The sequence below is a fragment of the Lathyrus oleraceus genome, chromosome 7, assembly GCF_024323335.1.
Source record: "Lathyrus oleraceus cultivar Zhongwan6 chromosome 7, CAAS_Psat_ZW6_1.0, whole genome shotgun sequence".
NCBI classification, from domain to species: domain Eukaryota; kingdom Viridiplantae; phylum Streptophyta; class Magnoliopsida; order Fabales; family Fabaceae; genus Lathyrus; species Lathyrus oleraceus.
The window spans coordinates 150,177,675-150,198,896 of NC_066585.1; the positions used below are offsets into that span (position 1 = coordinate 150,177,675).

General features: G+C 38.8%; 2 protein-coding genes and 1 pseudogene across 2 annotated transcripts; 1 reads left to right on the top strand and 2 right to left on the bottom strand.

Annotated features, from left to right (window-relative positions):
- Positions 1–860: 860 nt before the first annotated feature.
- On the bottom strand, positions 861–2,596 carry LOC127102520 (S-adenosylmethionine synthase 3-like). The gene is made up of 3 exons (XM_051039883.1): positions 2,330–2,596; positions 1,805–1,845; positions 861–1,131 (listed from the first exon to the last, which is right to left on the bottom strand). The coding sequence occupies exons 1-3, from the start codon at positions 2,594–2,596 to the stop codon at positions 861–863; spliced, it is 579 nt and encodes a 192-aa protein (XP_050895840.1).
- A 5,813-nt stretch (positions 2,597–8,409) lies between these two features.
- Positions 8,410–8,509, bottom strand: LOC127109090 (uncharacterized; annotated as a pseudogene).
- Positions 8,510–9,481: 972 nt separating this feature from the next.
- On the top strand, positions 9,482–10,153 carry LOC127100313 (uncharacterized; the record flags this gene model as incomplete). Its single annotated transcript, XM_051037449.1, has 2 exons — positions 9,482–9,622; positions 9,668–10,153. Coding segments are annotated over 2 exons (627 nt in total), but the record flags the coding sequence as incomplete, so codon positions are not given.
- Between the last annotated feature and the right edge of the window lie 11,069 nt (positions 10,154–21,222).

A 21,222-nucleotide genomic window follows, 5' to 3' on the forward strand; every position in this document is an offset into this window, starting at 1 on the left:
TATTCTAAACTAATTACCTAATATTCCTAATTAACCTATTATATACTTAAGGAAAAAAAATCTAAATAAATAAATAAAATGAGAACAAAATACCTAAGCCCAGAATCGAACTGGTGACCTAATGGGAGATGGGAGAAGTCTCAACCACCAGGCCAAAGGCGGTTGGTTGGAATAAATCTTCACCCAACAATAATAATACACAATTTAAATGAAGAATTTTTCAATAAAAAAAAGGAAAAAGGCCCACGAACGAATGGCCTACATGGGAAACTCTTGGGCCTTGGACGCGGGTTAGGAGCTCCGGGTCGGAACTCAACTGACCCGCCCGAACTAAGATACAAAGAAGAAACTCTCCCTTTGGAGGAAAACCCTAACGGCCGCCTCTCTCTCTCTCGCGCGATGCTCTCTCTCAATCGCGATGCTCTCTCTCAATTTCTCTCACTTCTCACGTTTCTCTCAACTGCGCCGCTCTCTCTTCGTTCGCTCTCACTTCGTCTCACTCTCTTGTTCTCTAACTATTACTTCCAGAAAGATTCAAGCCAAAAGAAACTCACCTTCGGTTGCGGCGACAGTGATGATGGAGTTTAAAGCTTCACTATTTCGCCTCCCTCTTCCAGGTATGTACCGATTTTTGGATTTAGGGTTCTTTTAAAAGTTCTCGCCGTTAGCTCTTTCGTCTCCCCCTTAATGATTCCTTTCTCTTCTATTTATGCTAGGCTGATTAGGGTTTCGAACGGTACTCAAAAGTTCAAAGAGGAAAAGTTCCAGAAGTGCTTTTTGATGCTCAGAAGTGCTTTTCCTATCTGATGATAGATTTCAAAGCGGTAATTTCGAACTTAGCTTTCTTCTTCGCTTTCGTCCTAATTCCAAATTTGGGATTTTTTGAATTTTGAAATCTTACTGATTAATTTATCCTTTACCGCAGTGAATTCTTTTTGTGAAAACTCAGGAGTCTCATCAGTAGTATAACCAAGCATATGACCCTGGTCACCAGCACCAATCTCCTCAAGCTTCTTGGTGAAATGTCCATGCACGCCCTGAGCAATATTCGGACTCTGCTGCTCAATACCCACAAGAACCTTGCAGTTATCAGCATCAAGACCCACGTCTGCAGAAACAAACCCAATGTTCCTGCAGGTGCTACGGACAATCTTCTCATAAATCAACATTAGCCTTGGTTGTGATCTCTCCAAAAACCATAACCAAGTTAGTCTTGCTGTATGAATCCTTTTCTCTTTGAATTTCTTTTTATGATTTGTGTCTTGTGTTACTTTGCTGACTTGAGATAAACCACTTTTTTTGTGTACAGGAGAACGTTATACGACGTATTCCCGCACGGATTGAACTCCTCGGCAGTGGCTGCAGCAAATATTTGAATGCTTGCGCATCTCTTGTCTGGTTGTACTGTCACACGTAGATGCTTTATCCACTAAGTTGAGGCAATCATATTCCTCTTCTGTTTCTTTGATTTATCTAATAGGTTTGGCAAATGGAAGATTTGATGTGTGAACTGTGCTGTTATTGCAGGTTATGATGCTGAAGTTTGCAGAAACAACGGCGGCATCAACAAACAAATGCCCTTCACTTGGTCAGAAATTTCTTGTGCAGAGGTTATGTTGCACATGAGTACATCCGTGACATAGCCCGTGATTAACAGCATCAGAGATTGCTTTTGACAAATGCTGCTTGTCGGAACAGCGAGGCCGTCAGGGTCTCCATAGTGCTAGCTAGAGCTTTCATTTGAGTCATTAAAATGTATACTGAAACCATGTGTTTGGGTCAGAAAATGTAGGTGATGTAATACCTGTACTTAAACTCATCAATGCCATGAGTATTTTCAGTTTTCTGTAATGGCAATTGAAATACAATTCTGCATCCATTATCTTTTGACATGCCTCAATTAGAACGTCTAGAAACATGAGCTCGATGGAAGTTATCTTTTCATCTTTTCTTTTTTTATCTTCAGTCTAACAATGTTAGGGGCTTCACATTCCCAATGGCTTAAGAAATTTATTTCAATGCACCGACGGTGCAAATTGATTATACAATTTACTTTATAACTCTTGAAGATAAACTTTTGGCCAATTGAACGAAATTAAAAGAGGATAGATGATTTAAACATTCAAGAACACCGACAAACTCCTATGATTATCGGTTGTGCAGTAGAAGACGTCTGGCTATGATTTCTTTTAGGCTCCTTATAAAGCTTGGATAATGCTTGAACAGCAGTCCTTATTGAAGGTCTAGTTTTGGAAACTCCACTGACACATTTGAATGCAAGTGGTGCACAATAGGTGGATCAGCCCCCCTAATGTAGATATTCCAGCACCCTTGCAACATCTAGTGTTATGCTAAGTCTCAAATCCCAGCTTAATGGCTCATAATCTTTTCCATATAAATGAGAAGCAAGACTGTCTTTGCTCATGTAAATGTAAAGGAGCATATGTCGTCCTCTTTCCGCAGCATATCCCACCAAAGCCACAAGGTTTTTGTGATGTAATCTTCCAAGTAATAGAACCTCAGTCAAAAATTCTTGTTCTCTTTGTCTTGAATTAGCACCAAGAACTTTAACGGCAACCGTCTCACCTGTAGGCATTTGTGCTTTGTAAACAGAACCAAATGCTCTCAAGGCCAATGATCGTTGTAAAATTAGAAGTAGCCTTTTCTACATCTTTCAAACTGCTTTTATCAAGCCAAAATCCGAAACATCTGAGCCAGAGACATCAAGGATTTCCCAGGAAGCATCCACTAACGCAATCAAGACATCATCACTCAGCAACTTTCTTCGTCAAGACATCATCACTCAGCAACTTTCTTCGTCTAACAATAGCTGCCACTGCTAACTTAATATCACCCGGCAAGCCGATAGCAATCTCTTCCAAATCTTCAATAATATCCTCCAAAGGTATTCCAAGAACTCCAATGCAAAGGTTGACTAGACTTTGAGGCTTTTTCTTCTTAGATAAAAATCCGGGAAATTGAGGATGGTTGCCTTTGATCATGAATGTATGCAAATGAATTTTAGGCCAAGTGCCAAATAAAAATAAAAAATTCAGGGTCAAAATCGGGGTATGACAGTTGCCCCTATTTAAGTATCTTCAACTAGAGAATATGAAGCAGGACACTCTTCATATGATCATAGTGGGAGATGATTAAATACTGAGAAGACCCGGATTTTGATCCTGAATCCCCATGACATGATGTGATACGATATGATATGACATGATATGATATGCATGGATATGATATGATATGCATGGATGCATGATTCTTTTTTTTAATTTTCTTCCCTGCTAGGGATATGGTGGACCCTTGACAGGAGATACTAATAGACAGACCAAACTGTGGGGAAAGCTGATGATCCACAAGGAGGCAGACAAATGGTAAGAAACAACTTGCTGGGGAAACAGTCTTGCTGGAGAATCAGACACACACTGGGGATTATTCAAAGTGAGATTTGATAAACAATATTCAGAGTACAAGTAAGTTCACACATGACTTACCGAACCCGAATAAAGGAAAAGATGCTACAACCAGTTCACATATGACCTGACAACGCTGGGGAATAATCATGGAGAAAAACTCTTCAGAACAGGTTCATGTATGACCTGACACCGGAATAAAGCTCAACAACAGGTTCATACATGACCTGAATAGTATTGAACAAACAGAGAAAGAATCTTCAGAGCAGGTTCAAGTATGACCTGACACTGGAATAAAGCTCAACAACAGGTTCATACATGACCTGAATGGTATTGAACAAAAATTGGAAAAACTCTTCAGAGCAGGTTCAAGTATGACCTAACCCCGGAATAAAAGATCAACAACAGGTTCATACATGACCTGAATGGTATTGAACAAAGAATCTTCAGAGCAGGTTCAAGTATGACCTGACCCTGGAATAAAAGATCAACAACAGGTTCATACATGACCTGAATGGTATTGAACAAAGAATCTTCAGAGCAGGTTCAAGTATGACCTGACACCGGAATAAAAGGTTCAACAACAGGTTCATATATGACCTGAATAGGATTGAACAAAGAATCTTCAGAGCAGGTTCAAGTATGACCGGACCCCGGAATAAAAAGGTTCAACAACAGGTTCATACATGACCTGAATAGGATTGAACAAAGAATCTTCAGAGCAGGTTCAAGTATGACCTGACACCGGAATAAAGCTCAATGACAGGTTCATACATGACCTGAATAGGATTGAACAAAAGTCTTCAGAGCAGGTTCAAGTATGACCTGACACCGGAATAAAAAGGTTCAACAACAGGTTCATACATGACCTGAATGGTATTGAACAAAGAATCTTCAGAGCAGGTTCAAGTATGACCGGACCCCGGAATAAAAAGGTTCAACAACAGGTTCATACATGACCTGAATAGGATTGAACAAAGAATCTTCAGAGCAGGTTCAAGTATGACCTGACACCGGAATAAAAAGGTTCAACAACAGGTTCATACATGACCTGAATAGGATTGAACAAAGAATCTTCAGAGCAGGTTCAAGTATGACCGGACCCCGGAATAAAAGGCTCAACAACAGGTTCATACATGACCTGAATAGTATTGAACAAAAATTGGAAAAACTCTTCAGAGCAGGTTCGAGTATGACCTGACCCCGGAATAAAAGCTCAACAACAGGTTCATACATGACCTGAATAGTATTGAACAAAAATTGGAAAAACTCTTCAGAGCAGGTTCAAGTATGACCGGACCCCGGAATAGCAACAATTGGACTTTGACCGTAAGCAATGGACTACAACCAACTTTTAACGGATTTTGCCAACAACAATTGGACTTGAAAAATGACCGGGAAAACCGGATGTTGGTTTAGGGATACCAAAGACAAGCTGGAATTAGAGGTCAAAGGATCATAGGATCGACAACAAGACCTGGATCAATGCAAAATGAGCACGAAGTACATTTCGGCTATGCATGATTTGAATTTCCTTTTATGCATGATATATGAATGATCATGATTATGAGAATGCTGACACTGGGCAGACTGGGAGTTTGTAAAGGCTTTTTATGGAAGCTCATGATTCCTCAACACCGAGAACTCAACCAAATATTTTATGATAGATGTTGTCAAAGGAGGATTCTGTCCAGTTTGATAGCCACAGCTTAGCCAATGGATCCTTTTGGAGGATTAATGAATCGTGCTAGCATAATTTTCGGGCACTCGTCTTAAACTCAATAGTTGTTGACGTATGGCAGAATTTGTTTGAGCAGTTTGAAAACACGAAGAAAGAGGTTCTGCCCCTCTGTGGCTCATCTTGCCCCAGTTTGTTGGGTCTTTGGAAATGTTCATCATGAAAGTGGGTTTGGAAACAACTTGCCATGAGACTACCTCGAGATGGCTTGCCCCAAGTGTTTGAAACTTGCAGTGGTCTGAACTTGACTAACCAAATGTTGGAATGGAAGACTCTTGGTTGATTGTCCTTTGGATAGTTGGACTCAATGAGCTCTGAGGTGGCCTGCCCCAATCTAAGTCTTGAAGTAAAAATTACTCTTGGCGAGATGACCCTTAGGGTGACTAGCTCGAATTAACTGATGCTCAAAGTGATTTGCCCTTGACTAGACTTCTTTTACTCCATATAGTTCCTCAACTGTGTATTGAATTTCTTTGATGCTGAGTGTTGACTCGCAAATAAGATTGTTCATTCAAAAATGGTAATTTTAATTCAATGTTTATGCAAAAATTTGAAATCAAAATTTATTGATATGAACGGGTGAAATACAGTGAACGAGTCGTTGATAAGAACACAATGGTGATCAAGTCATTCGCAGTATACAAGTTGGTGCTATCAAATGATTAACAAAAATCGTTTGGAGTCAAGTTAACACCACCTTGTTATAGTATGCTTTCAAAATAAACCCTGCCTCAATTAGGTCTTTTAAGGGTTGTAACGTGGTCTGGTTCACGGTTTTTTGAAACAAAAGGATATAAGGCTCAAAATTTATTTTTACCCACCCCTTTTCCTTGATGATAACACGAAATTATATCACATTTTAAGACTTAACTTAATTAGATTATATTATCATTTACTTTAATTTATCCCATTTTATCAGATATTATGCAGTATTTCTTTTCTATTTACATCAGGTACCCATTTTGAAGCAAAAGTGAAAAAGGGAAGAAAAGGAGGTGTAAAAAGCAATAAAAAGGAAACAAATAACCAAGACCAAGCCCAGCCCAAAAGAAAGCGCACGTTGCCCCTGTGACGGGCGTCACAAGGAGTGTGACGAGCGTCACACTAAAAGCACTCCTGTGACGAGCGTCACACATGGTGTGACGAACGTCACACCAGTCCTCTATATTTTTGGCGCAAGGAACTCAACTGACCATGTTGAAGCCTACTTCCACGCACGCTTAACCCTCGGAACGAGACCACGCACACGGAAACCCTTGAAAAGTAGTTACACCAGCAGCTGTATAAATAGCAGCTAATTGGGAACTTTCAAACACACAGTTTTTGCACGCTCAGTTTTGCGGAAGCTCTGCCAAATTTATTTTTCACGCCTTTGCTTATTTTTCTTCCTTTCCAACATTGTTCATTTTATTTATTTCTTTTGCAAGTTTTACTTTCTCTTTTCCCCTTGCAATTTATCTTCCCCGTTTTTAGCTTTTAGATATTTTTCGCGTAGTAGTTTCTACACCGGAAACTACTGTGCAACTTTATACCGGATTTAACCTTACGTTATATTCCAGTTTTATTTCCTTGATTTAATTTACTGTTTAATTGAAGAATCCAAGAACAAATCCTACCGGCTTGTGGTGGAGTGTTCAAGACCATTGTATTACGCATTCAGGTTCTTTAATCGTTATTTAATTTTTAATGTTTTATTCTATTGTTTATTCATATTGCCTGCCTGGAATGAGTCTGTTTATGCATGATATAAATTCTTATTTAATTAGCATGTCTGGCTAATTTGCCTAGGTATCGGTATGTAAAGTAAGCAGAAAAGGGGTCGAGACTGAGTCGGTCTATCTAAACTTAAAATTAGAATCAATCTTTTTACGGTCTCAACTTACAGGTTTAATAACAAGATTTTTTACAAAAAGTAAAGAACATAAAGAAGTTAAAACCAACAGAGCGAGAGTTTGAGGTTTTGACTGGACAGTGTGAGTTAGGCATTAATTCTAGATCAGGGCGAGAGCAAGTTTTAGAGTCAATTAAATTCTGACCTTTTCCAAAAAGTATTTTTAAAGATCGAATGTGAGGACGAGAGTTAAGCATTTGGATTTAATCATATAACCTAAGTCAACAGAGCGAGAGTTTGAGATAAGGGTGTTTAAAACGGTCAGTATTTTCTTAAAAAGAGTTTCTGCAACTTTATTGCTTTCAAAATATGGTTTTTGACTTAATTATAAGTGACAACAACATTAATATAAAATCATGGTTTATTCAACAGAGCGAGAGTTTGAGATAAAACCTTTAACCAATAAAGTTAACTGAAACGATTTATTTTAAAAACCTGGAAACCGACAAAGACTTGATTCCCTAGTTTTGACGAACTACATACCGATATCCGTTTTATTGATATTTAATCTAGATATTAGTTTAGCTCTTAGTTTTTCCCCAACAATCAAACATTTTCACCTTAGATTTACGTAGTAACTTTAGATAACGGTATATCGATTCATAAGTCCCTGTGGGATCGATATCTTTTAAAACTACGCGATAGAACTGTGCACTTGTAGTTTGTATCCCATTCTCGACTCACACAGTCGAGCGATCAAGTTTTTGGCGCCGTTGCCGGGGACTTTTATTCAATCGATATCGTAACTCTTCCGTTACGCTGTAGAGACTAAGGTTTCTTTTTCCTTCTATTCTTTCTTTCGTTGATTTGTATGCCACGCACTCGCTCTCAAGGCGAACCGCTCTATTTACGAATCAACGATATCGAACTATATCTCCGAGTCTTACGACGAATTCGGGAATATCGTGCTGAAAACAATCTCCCTCCTATAAACCTTCCTGATATCAAAAACATTTTTCCTTCTTTAACCGAGATGGCAGAACCAGCTCGTGCTCTTAGAGATTACGCCGCTCCATCGCAAGATGAACCGCATTCAAGTATTGCTCCGCCCGCAATCGAAGCAAACAACTTTGAACTTAAACCTTCGTTGTTGCAGGCTGTGCAACAGAACCAATTCTCTGGAAATCTTACCGAAGATCCAAACCTTCATTTATCCGTATTTGTTCAATACGCTGATACTGTTAAAGCTAATGGTGTCACTTCAGAGGCAATTCGACTTCGTCTTTTTCCTTTCTCATTAAGAGATAGCGCTAGAAGATGGCTTCAATCTCTCCCTTCCAACTCAGTCACCACATGGAACGAGTTGAAGAAAGTTTTTCTTGCCCGATATTTTCCACCAAGCAAAACAACTATGTTAAGAGCCCAGATAAACGGATTTAAACAGAAAGACAACGAGTCTCTTTTCGAAGCATGGGAAAGATACAAAGACATGATGAGACTTTGCCCACACCATGGTTTGGAAGACTGGTTAGTAATTCACACATTTTATAATGGTCTCTTATACAATACAAGGTTAACAATAGACGCCGCTGCAGGTGGTGCACTAATGAACAAACCTTATGCTGATGCTTACCAGCTTATCGAGAGCATGGCCCAAAACCACTATCAGTGGGGAACCGAACGAACAACAGTGGAAAAACCTCAACCGAAAACTGGCATGTACGAGATAAGTAACCTTGATCACGTTAATGCAAAAGTGGATGCTTTGGTCCAGAAGATTGAAAGTTTAAACGTATCACCTCCAACCGCCGTGGTTGCTATAACTCAGAATTGCGAGGTCTGTGGAATCCAAGGCCACACTCCTGCGGAATGTCAACTCTTGACTGGAATCCAAACAGAGCAAGTAAACTATGCTCAAGGAAGCCCCTATTCGAATACCTATAACCCAAATTGGAAGAACCATCCAAACTTTTCATATAAGAGTAATAATGCTCTATACGCACCTGGACAGTCTCCGAATCAAACCCCATCTGTACCTCCGGGATATCAGAAACCGAATCCTAACAATAATAACCCTAGAAAATCCAACTTGGAAATCATGATGGAAAACTTTATAGCTTCCCAACAACAAACCAATAAAGATTTCTTAAACCAGAACATACACACTGGCGAACAACTTAAACAACTAGCAAGCAAAGTAGATGCCTTGGCTACCCATAACAAAATGTTAGAAACACAAATATCTCAAGTAGCTCAACAACAAGCACCTACTGCTGCACCAACTGGTACATTCCCTGGACAGCCCCAACCTAATCCGAGAAGCCAAGCTCATGCAATTATATTAAGAAGTGGAACGGAAGTGGAAGGACCGTCTGATCCAAGGATAGAAAACCAAAACCCTAAGAAATCTACTGAGGAAAGTGAACCTAAGGAAAAGGAAGAGAGTAATAAGGATACCTAGAAAAGAAGGAACCTTATATACCTCCACCACCTTACAAACCACCTATACCTTACCCTCAAAGGCTTGTTAAAACCAAAGATGTAGGCCAATTTAGAAAATTTGTCGATCTCCTTAAACAATTAAACGTTACAATTCCGTTTACCGAAGCTATTACGCAGATGCCCTCATATGCTAAATTCTTAAAAGAAATTCTTTCTAATAAAAGGAAACTTGAGGATAGCGAAACCGTTACACTCCCTGCCGAATGTAGCGCTATAATCCAAAACATGCCCCCTAAACTCAAGGATCCGGGTAGCTTCTCTATACCCTGTCACATAGGAAAATTTGTCATCGACAAAGCCTTATGCGATTTAGGAGCCGGAATTAGCGTTATGCCTTTATCCATATGTAAGAGACTGGAAATGGGAGAATTAAGACCGACCAAAATGTCTGTGCAATTAGCAGATCGTTCCATCAAATATCCTGTAGGAATCCTTGAAAACGTTCCCGTACGCATAGGTCAGTTTTACATTCCCACTGACTTCACAATTATGGACATTAGAGAAGATGATACTACACCTATTATACTAGGAAGACCATTCTTAGCAACTGCCGGTGCAATCATAGACGTAAAACGAGGAAGACTCACCTTCGAAGTAGGTGAAGAGAAAATTGAATTCATTCTTTCCCAATTCTTGAAAGCACCTGCAATAGAAGATACATGTTACTTCATGGATATCATCGATGAATGCATAAAAGAAGCAGAGTCAGGAGAAGACAAATCATCAGACTATCTTTTAGAAGACAAATCTAAACAATGCTTAGCAATAACACCGGACCCTACGCAGTGTCTTAACAAACCAACCCCTGATTTGAAAACACTTCCCAAAAATCTGAGATATGAATTCCTAGACTTAGAACTTGAACGACCTGTGATAGTCAATGCAGATCTAGGAAGACTCGAAACAGAAAAACTCCTACATATCTTAAGAAAATATCCAACCGCACTAGGATACCACATAACCGATCTTAAAGGAATAAGCCCTTCTATTTGTATGCACCGCATCATGTTAGAAGAAGACGGTAAAACCTCTAGGGAACACCAGAGAAGACTAAATCCGATCCTAAGTGAGGTAGTAAAGAAAGAAATAACCAAGTTATTGGAAGCAGGTATTATATATCCTATATCTGATAGCAAATGGGTCAGTCCTGTACACGTTGTACCAAAGAAAGGAGGCATAACCGTTATTGAAAACGAAAAAGGAGAAACTATAACTAAACGAATCGAATCGGGATGGAGAATGTGCATTGATTATAGAAAACTAAACAAAGCAACCCGAAAAGATCATTTCCCTTTACCATTCATTGACCAAATGTTAGAACGATTAGCTAAACATTCACATTTCTGTTATTTAGACGGTTATTCAGGCTTCTTTCAAATACCAATTCACCCTGATGACCAAGAAAAGACAACATTCACATGCCCTTTTGGTACCTTCGCTTATAGACGAATGCCGTTTGGTCTGTGTAATGCCCCTGCAACTTTTCAAAGATGCATGATGGCAATTTTCGCCGACTTTCTCGAAAACATCATGGAAGTATTTATGGATGACTTTTCTGTATACGGACAAAGTTTCGAAGAATGCCTTGAAAACCTGGAAAGAGTTCTTGAGCGATGTGTAAAAGTAAACTTAGTACTTAATTGGGAAAAGTGCCACTTTATGGTACAAGAAGGCATTATTTTGGGACACATCATCTCGAACAGAGGAATTGAAGTAGACAAAGCCAAAATAGAGGTAATCGAAAATCTTCAACCCCCAAGAACCGTGAGAGAAGTACGAAGCTTTTTAGGACACGCCGGTTTTTACCGACGATTCATCAAAGATTTCTCTAAGATAACTAAACCCTTAACCGGACTATTAATGAAAGATGCTGAATTCATATTCGACGATAACTGTTTAAAAGCATTTCAAACTCTTAAACAAGCATTGATCTCCGCACCCATTATGCAGACACCAGACTGGAATGAACCATTCGAAATAATGTGCGATGCCAGTGATTATGCTGTAGGTGCTGTTTTAGGACAAAGAAAGGATAAAAAGCTTCATGTTATATATTACGCTAGCAGAACCCTGGATGAAGCGCAGATGAATTATGCCACAACCGAGAAAGAACTCCTAGCAGTGGTATTTGCGCTAGATAAATTTCGTTCTTACTTGGTAGGAGCCAAAATAATAGTTTACACTGATCACGCTGCTATCAGGTACCTTCTAACAAAAAAGGATGCTAAACCTAGACTCCTAAGATGGATCTTGCTACTACAAGAATTCGACTTAGAAATCAAGGACAAGAAAGGAACTGAAAACGTAGTAGCAGACCACCTCTCTAGACTTGAGAACCTTGAACCAGAAAGAACATCCATTAATGATGATTTCTCGTATGACAAACTCATAGCTACTTTGGAAGAGAACAACTCCGACATGCAAGTAGAAACCACCTTAGCTATATCTGTCATACCATGGTACGCTGATCTAGTCAATTATTTAGCTGCCGGAATAATTCCACCTACTTTATCTTACCAGCAGAAGAAAAGATTCTTCCACGACATAAAACACTATTACTGGGATGATCCCTTACTTTTCAAAAGAGGCCCCGATGGTATTTTCCGTCGATGTGTACCCGAAGAAGAGGTAGAAAATATAATCCAACACTGTCACTCTGCGCCTTATGGTGGACACACAAGTACATCCAAGACCTGCTCTAAAATCCTACAAGCTGGCTTTTATTGGCCAACTATATGGAAGGACTGTAAGACCCCAATTTTGGGCCCTAAGATCCCTCATGGCCCATATCATATCATGTCATAACCTCAAGGATCATTGCATGCCCTAGTTTCCCTCCTAGTGGGTTGGTTGCCTTGTGAGTTGATTTCTTGATCACCAAGCATACTTTGCATTTGTATATCTTTGCTTTCATATGTTTATCATTCAAAAAGTACAAAAATATTGTCAGTCTAACCTTGTTGCTTGCAGTTGAAGCAATCATCAGCAATTAGGTCAAAGATGGTCAACAGTCAGTCAAAGCAATGGATGGTGGCCATTCTTGCAGAATTTGGGCACCATGATCAATAATCAAGAGTTCATACAACTTGGGACATCATTTGAAATCAAGTTCTCAAGGGATTAGGGTTTGGAATTCATCAGAAGAGGTTCAGTCAGTGCAAAACCCTAAAAAGTCAAACTTGGTCAACTGTGGATTTAATCAAGGATTTGATAGATGGAATTGATTTGAAGGAGCTCATTCATGCTTGTACAAGCCTCATCTATCATGTCCAACCTCATCATGGAAGAAAATCAAGTCAATCAGAAAATTTCCAGAAATAGAAAGTGGACCTGTAATTTCAACTGCCAAAAATGGAAACTTCTTGATCTTAAACTTACATCATGATACAAGCTTCAAATGAATTTTTGCCCAACATGAAAGTTGTAGATCTTGTCTTCCCATTTTCAAAAAGTCCAAGAACTCTCAAATCCCATGTGTGGTTGTCAAGATATGATCAAATCATTTTCACCAATTTTTGAACTTCAAAGGGCCATATCTCTCAAACCATAAGGCCAAATTTGGTGGGGTTTTTTCCTACAAACCACATTTTTCATCCTCTTTCCAAAAATATAAATTTCATTCATCAAAACCCTACCATTCAAAATGGCATTTTTGGACCTTTTTCATTTAAATTCAAAGTTTGACCAAACTTTGACTTTTTGATTCTTTGACTTTTTCTTGATTTGGCCAATTGGGAAATGTTCCATATATCATTTGTGATTTGCTCCAAGCTTAAAATCATGTTCATTTCACCCTTATGCCATCATTTTGGACCAAAAATACAAACTTGGCAAATTGTGCATTTGGCTTCATAAGAGCAAAACAAGTACAACAGTTCTGCAGCACACACAAACAGCATTTGGAATGGCCTTTGGCAGCCTGTACCCAGCCCATTCGACCAGCTTGCACCCTCTCATACTCACTTTTATGCCAATTAGCAAAAATGCAAATCATTCCATTAGAGCTAAACCAACTTACCATTTCTTAAACCAATTTAAAACAGACAATATAAAGTGCATTTTTCTGACATTTGGAAACCCTAGACACAGCAGCCATCACAGAAATATACACATTCTCTCATTTCCCATTCTGGCTCGACTGACTTCTTTTGGCCAAACCCTCCAAAAACTCGAGCAGCCTTTGTCTATCCCATGACCTAGTCACCATCTAGAACCCTGCTGCAGCAACATTTACCAGCTGAAAATCATCTTGAGTTCTGTTTTTTCCAAATATACAAACATGACAAATCGAGTGTTGAGGGTTTCCAAGCATCAGTGAGCTAAAGAACTTCAAGCATCAATCATTTGGGACCATCATCTTCATCTGTTTCAGGCTTATACTACCAAAACAGTACTGCATCACGAATTTCCTCAAAACAGGTAAGATAATCGACCTCCTCCTTTTACCATGCCATAATGTGTTTATGAAAGGTCCTTATATGCTGGTTTCAATGCACTTTGTTTCATTTTAAATGATGCTCTCATGATGGAGAAATCTGAACTTTCATTTTCATGACCAAACATGTTTTCCATCGATTTGGCTTGGCTATGATGATTTAGTGAAAAGTGATGATTTATTCTTGTTGCTTGATGTTTATGGATGATATTAGCATGCTTGGTTTTCGATTTCTGGGCATATGAAAATTCAAGTTGCATGATGATGATGAATACTGTTGCTGTTTTGAAACCCTTTACTTTTTCCAAAAATCCAGCTCATGTATGTTGTTTGCTGTTTGTTATATGAGCATCATGAGTGTGTGTTGCCATGTGGTTTCCATGTTGTTGTTTGATTTCGACATGATGATGAAGCTGAATGATGAAATACTGCTGCTGTTTAAAACCTATGCCCTGCCCGGATTTCCCATGTTTATGTGTGTTTGGCTGTTGATTAATGTTGCTTAATGATGATGCTTCCTGGCCACGCTTATTGATTGATGCTTTTGTTCATGTTTTGGACGATTTAATTTTGAGATGCATGATGATGAATGTATACATGCTGCTGTTTGCAACCTACCCTGTCCAGAATTTCCACGATTAATTGTTTGCTTGGTCGATGGGTTGATGTTGCTTGATGTTAATAATGCCATGCTGTTGTGTTTTTGCTTGGTTTGATTTTAGTTTGATGATTTTTAAACATGATAAACACGATGCCTTGCTGTTGTTCTAAACCCTAAGGGTTTATGGTTGAAACCCAGAAAACTCGAATGCCATTGGCTGTTGTTGCCCAATTTACTGTTTCATTGAGGGAGAGCCAATCAGGTTATTTCATTTGGCTGTATCAAAACGCGGGCGTTTTGATTAGTGAGCCCAGAATTACAAGTTTGCCATCGGTTGACCACGTTTGACCCTCTTGCCTTGCTATGTGCTTCATATTTCATCAATTTGTGCATCAACTTCAACAATTAATTTCTCATCCATTTCAACTCCAAAAATCTTGAAATTTTTTGCATGATGATCACAAAGATGTCTAGTATTTTATTGTGAATTTTAATTAATTTTCCATTGGCTGGATTTTTAATGATAATTGTTTTCTCAACATGTATGCATAAATGATACATTGAGCCATTCCTTTTGTGAAATTGTCATGATGCATCCAATGAGCCTGAAATTTTTTGTGGTGAAACTAGACACATTGACCTTCATTTCCATATAAAGTTTGTGCATTTATCATTTGTGGATTGAGAGTTATGATTTTCTGAAGTTATGTGTTACATTTGGTGCTATACCATGATCATGTATTTTCCCAATTTTTGTTCACATGCTTCCTCTTATCCAATTGACCCCAAATTTTGCATGAATCATCTATCACATGTCTAGTTTGTGTATGAATTTTCTTGGAATTAATCATGCTGTTTTCCATTTGATTGTGAATTTTCTTCCATGCTTAGTCATTTGTTGACTTTATGTGATACATGTTGCCAAATCTTTTGTGAAATTCTCATATCATATTGTATGTCCATGAAATTTCATATGTGATAACTAGACATCTCAAGCTTTCCATTGGTGTTAATCTCATTCATTTCTCTTCTGTTTTCAAATTGATATGATTTTTTGAAGTTGACCCATGCTTGTTGACTTTCACCATGCTTACTTGAATTTGGTTTGACTTCATGATTTTACTTGACTGCCTTCCTCTCATCCAAATGCCATGAAATTTTACATGTATACCATGCTAGATGTTAGGATTGAGTGTGATTTATTTCATGATTTTTTGAAATTGATTGGGTTGACTTTTGAATGAGGTCTTGCTGTTGACCTATTTGTGCTCCCTCTTGCCATGTTTTGACTTCTTTGGTTTACAAAATGACCATGATGCATGATATAATTATGAATCCAATTGAGAATGCTTCTTGAATGTTTAGACTTGGTTTGGGTTGACTTTTCCTTGCTGCCTTGACTTTTTCTTTCATCTTTGACCCTAGGCTAGTCCTAGTGGTCTTCTAAGCTTATGTTGAGTTCATCTGTTTCAGGTTAAGCACCAATGCCTTGAGGATCATTCAAATGTGTTTTAGTTTGATTGTTTAATGTGCTAACCTTTGTTTTGTAGGTGTGACTCACATACTTGAGTCTTTGTGCCTTGCACAATTGGTCCCTCTGTGGTTGACTATTGGTTCATTTCCTTTTGATTTTGACTGTTGAGCTGTTTACTAATTGGTTTGACTTTTGCAGGTACTTTAGTTGCTTAAGTTCTCTGAACTTGCTTGCTTTGCTATTTAGCATTTACTTTGAGGTATAAACATTTCTTCTTCATGTAGTCTGGAGACCCGGTCTGTTATTTGACCGGGCAAACTGTCTGAAGTCCTCCTTAAGAGGCAATGCCTGTGTGTGTTTAAATTTGTCCCAAGCAGGAAAAGTCCTTCAAGTAAGGCAATTGGTGGAAGGTAGGGATAAGCAATCTATCCCCCACTATTCAGTGTGTCCTCTCTTTGCTCCCATTACATGGTTGAAGCATTGAGATAAATACCCAAGATCTAATCGAGTCAATAATGTGGAGAGAGCTCCATCTTTCTGAGCTCCCACACTTTCTTTTATGCTCTCTCTGATCTGAGATAGAAGCAATGAGGCACACCCCTCATCTCCTTTTCATCTGCTTCACCTTAGCCTCTCAATGGCAAGGTTAAGAGCGACTTTTACCCATTACAGTGGACTTTCAAAGTCAAACCCTCTTGTGTGAGCCCCATTGTTTGGCTATAGAGTGTGCTGTTTGATATTCATTGCTTGATTGTTTGCTTCATGTGCACTTGCTTACCTATATGCTATGCCTTTATCATCATTATCAATTGCCATTAGTGCATGTTCATCTCATTTGCTGTTGTGTGCTATCATCGATTGTTTGCCCATTGAGGACAATTGTAAGTCCATCTCTTTTGGCCATTGCTCCTATGACATGGAAGTGAGTATAAGACCATCACCTTGGCCACTCATCTTATCTCTGCTCATTGCTTTGTTTGTTTGTATGTGAGGATACAACTGTAAGTCCCTGCAAGTTGGCGTTTGTTATCCTAGGATCATACTGTGGATGTTAGAGTAAGCCCAGACAGATTGGCATCTTACATCCATGTTTTGCTTTTGTTTGTCTATGTGAGGATACAGTTATAAGTCCCTGCAAGTTGGCATCTGTTTTCCTGTGATCATAATCTGTTTTGTTTGATTATATGAGAAATTGCAATTGTAAGTCCCTGCAAGTTGGCTTTTGCTTTTCTCATCATCTCATGTTGCATTGTTCTTGTATGTGAGGATCCTTGTAAGTCCCTGCAATGAGGCATTGGTATTCCTATGATCATATGTGTGGGGTTAACCTAAGTCCAGACAGATTGGCAGTTGACCTCCACATTTCATATCCCATTTCTTGTTTTCTTCTGTGGAGATTAGTGTAAGTCCATTGAGTGGCATCTGATATCCCATTCTGTTTTAGGAGATTGGTATAAGCCCAGTGATTGGCATCCGATATCCGCCTTTTGGATTTCACCTTTGTTTGTTTTCTATTATCCATTGCATTCCAAAGGACACACTTGAATCATCTCCCATATGATCTCAAGAAGTGAACCTTCTAAGAAGTTTTACTATCCATCCTCATCCATTCATCATTCATTATATCCTAGACTTTTCACACTTTATCTTTTAAACTTGACATAAGTGTTGTGCAAACATTTTCATGTTTTTCTAACTAAAAAACCTGGACCCCAAGTCCTTGATCTTTTTCAAAACTTCATTTTCATAATACTTCTTTGAATCAATCCTAATCATACTTTGACCTCATTTTCATAAACACAATCAATTAACTTCACTCATTCACTTGTTTTGGCTTTGTCCATTAATCTTTTCATGCATTAGCCATAGGCTTCAATTATCTTTGTGGTTGATGTAAATCTTGCCTATCCTTAGTGAGTCGACAGTAAGACTTCCGTACTGAAAACAGGGCTAATCCCTCTAGTACGTCGAAGCTATCCTCGCATGGTGGATGTTGTTTTTGGTCGAGTTTTCTCCCATTGATAATGAAAAGCCTCAGTGCTTGTGTTTAAAATCAAATCCACCAACTTTTGGAAATCTTTTAGCCGAACTACGGCGTTTTGATCCTTACCTTTGATGGAAGGTACGTAGGCAGCGGGTTCATCCGTTCAAACCCAATAACCCAATAAAACTTGTATATTCTTTTCTCACCATCCCAATCATGTTTGCACAATACTTATGTCATAACAAATAACAATCTTTTACAACAAGTGTGAAAAGGGCTCCCTAGGAGTACCTAGGACGTAGTGGGTGCCTAACACCTTCCCATTGCGTAATTTACCCCTTACCCAGAATCTCTGATCTTTTTATTAGTTTTCTACGTGTAAAACTTCTTAGGCTTTTGTTCGCTTTTTAGCCAGTCCTTTGGATAAATAAAAGTGCGGTGGCGACTCGAAATTTCAATGTATCTCTTAGCTTATGATTTAATCGATAGATCATATAGCGACGAATACACCGCTACAGAAAAGTGGCGACTCTGCTGGGGAGATGCTACAGAAAAGTGGCGACTCTGCTGGGGAATATCTCACCAGAATCTCTGGTTGTATTGCTTACTTTTCGCCCTTGTTGTGCTATATTATTATCTGTTATTTGACATATTTTTGTACAATTTGGGATGACTGTATTGATTGAATGTGTGAATTGCTTGATATACATTGCTGTTTGCTTTGGTGATCTGTGAGATGAGTTCTATACCCGAACTCGAGTGCTCTCTAGGATAGGAGAATGGCATAGTCTTGTTGACTGGTGTGGAGTATTCCTTAGCCAGTTGACTTGCGAGCCCATTCACTTGGTGGAGGTCATGTTGAACTAATAATGTCACACAAGTTATTTGTGGTTAGGCATTATTCTTTCAATCATGTTCCGCAGAAGCCAAGGACCTTAGTTTACCAAACCCATCTTGGCCTATTTTTAGGACCGTAGTGCGGAGATCGTTCAGATGTCAGTTCTGATGCGATTGTTACGCGATACTACACTCATAAGAGTTTCTCTTGAGAATATTCTTGGAATACGAGTATTCGTTCCTCCGATAATATTCGAAAGATGGAACGATAATTATGGGAACCTCTGATAGAACATGTCTGGCAGGTTTAAACCCTAGTACACTCCCTTTGGGTGGTTCTTAACCGAGACTCCATGCTCGTGACTCTCAACAAACCCGTGATTCGTGGTTGAGTCGTTCAAACATTGTTAATATCAATGGATCCCGGATCAGGTGTAAAACCTAAGATCCATCAAAGCGGCTGGTTGATATTAAGAATGTCTGAACCGGTTCGTGTACCGTTAATATCAATGGAACTTGGGTGTCGATAAGGTGAAAACCTAAATCCACCAAAATGGATGATTGATATTAGGGATACAATGAGCTTTCCCACGACCTTTGTTTGGTGTGCTTTGCTTGATCCTTGAGTGTGTTTGTTGCATTCATGCATTCACGCATTCATCCGCATTCATATCATCAGAAAAAGAAAATTTTCAAGGAACTCAAAGGAGTTTATTTGCAAAAAATTTCAAACATGAAAAAACCGGGAAAATTTTTTCACCTGATATATCTGATGAGATATTCTCATGTATGATCAAAATGCTTAAATATTGCAAAGATTGCAAATAAAACCCTCGGGTTCCTCTGAAATAAAAACAAGCATATGCATAAACACTTCATGCATCATTTGCATAAACAGGTGTTTTGTTCCGGTCTCCCGTCCTATGGTCTGACCCTGCGATCTTCATTTATTTTGAAGACGCACTTTGCCGGTATTATACCAGAGCCGACTCTGCCAGATTGATGGATCATCCTGAGCAAGAGAGCTGTGAACTCAGAGAGATTTGCCAGACCAAGTGCTTTTAATGGATTTATTCCTGGTTAACCAATCCCGGGCTGGCATTGGCTATGGTTCTGGGGTATTCAATGAGCAAAGTCTGTTCGCGAGTGGAGGTTTCATCCATGCTGATCAGCCTGCAGAAGAAGAAGCTGTTGCTATCTTAGAAGAAGACGCAGAAGATCTGAACAATTTCATCATTCCTGGTGGTGTCTGCCACAATTGGGTCGCTGTGGATGTTCCTACGGTCATTCATAAGTCAGCGTGATTTGTTCACTCTGTTTAAAATCCTTCTCCCATGCCAAAAGGAGAAGTGATGACATTGTTGGCAGCATTTTAATACAATGATGTTTTCATTCAATTAATGCATTGTCAAACATTTGTTTTTCCATTTGTTTTCACTTTTTGCTTTCTTGCATGAAATCAGTGATCACAAAAAACCCTGAAAAACAAATAAAATCTTTTTCATCTGCATAAATGATTTGCTTGTTTAAAATTCAAAAGCTTTTCATTATCCAGAATCATTATGCAGGGATTTCTAAACCCATTGAACATAATGATCCAACGCCATCTCCCAACTTGAAGTCCTTGTATCTGAGGCAGAGGAAGATAATGTTGAAAGGGATTCCTGACGAGATTACCCACTTTCTTGAGCACAAGAGAAACTCATTCAGCTGTATCATGAGAATCAGCAAACCAGTCAAACTGGGGATTACAAAAAAAAAAAAATCAAATCAAAAAAAAATCAATCAAAGAAAAAAAAGAAGAGAAAAAGAAAGAGGGTGAAAAAGATGAAAAATCAAAAAATCAGCAAAAAAATTTTTCAAGATTTCTTCAAAAGAAAAAAGAAAAACTATACCCTCAAGTCCCTAGTTGACTGATGCTGAATGGATTCAGAGTCGTTATGGCCAACTGAATTTGATTGAAGAAAAGAGATTGACTGCCATGTGCCATGGTCAGTTATACCAGCAGAGAATGAAGAAAGCATTCGACAAGAAGGTCAAGCCTCGTGTGTTCCGAGAAGGTGACCTTGTGCTCAAGAAAGTTTTGCCTTTCGCTCCCGATTCCAGGGGCAAGTGGACTCCAAACTACGAGGGTCCATATGTTGTTAAGAGAGCCTTTTCAGGCGGTGCTTTGATGCTTACAACAATGGATGGGGAGGATTTCACTCGTCCTGTGAATTCAGATGCAGTTAAGAGATACTTTGCCTAAAAAAAAAGTATATGCAAATGAAAAAAGAATGAAAAAAAAGAGAATGAAAAAACAGAATTGCTCGCTAAGTTGAAAACCCGAAAGGGCGGCTTAGGCAAAAATGAGCGTCTCGGTGGAGAACCCGCAAGGGTAATCCAGGCAAAAATTAGA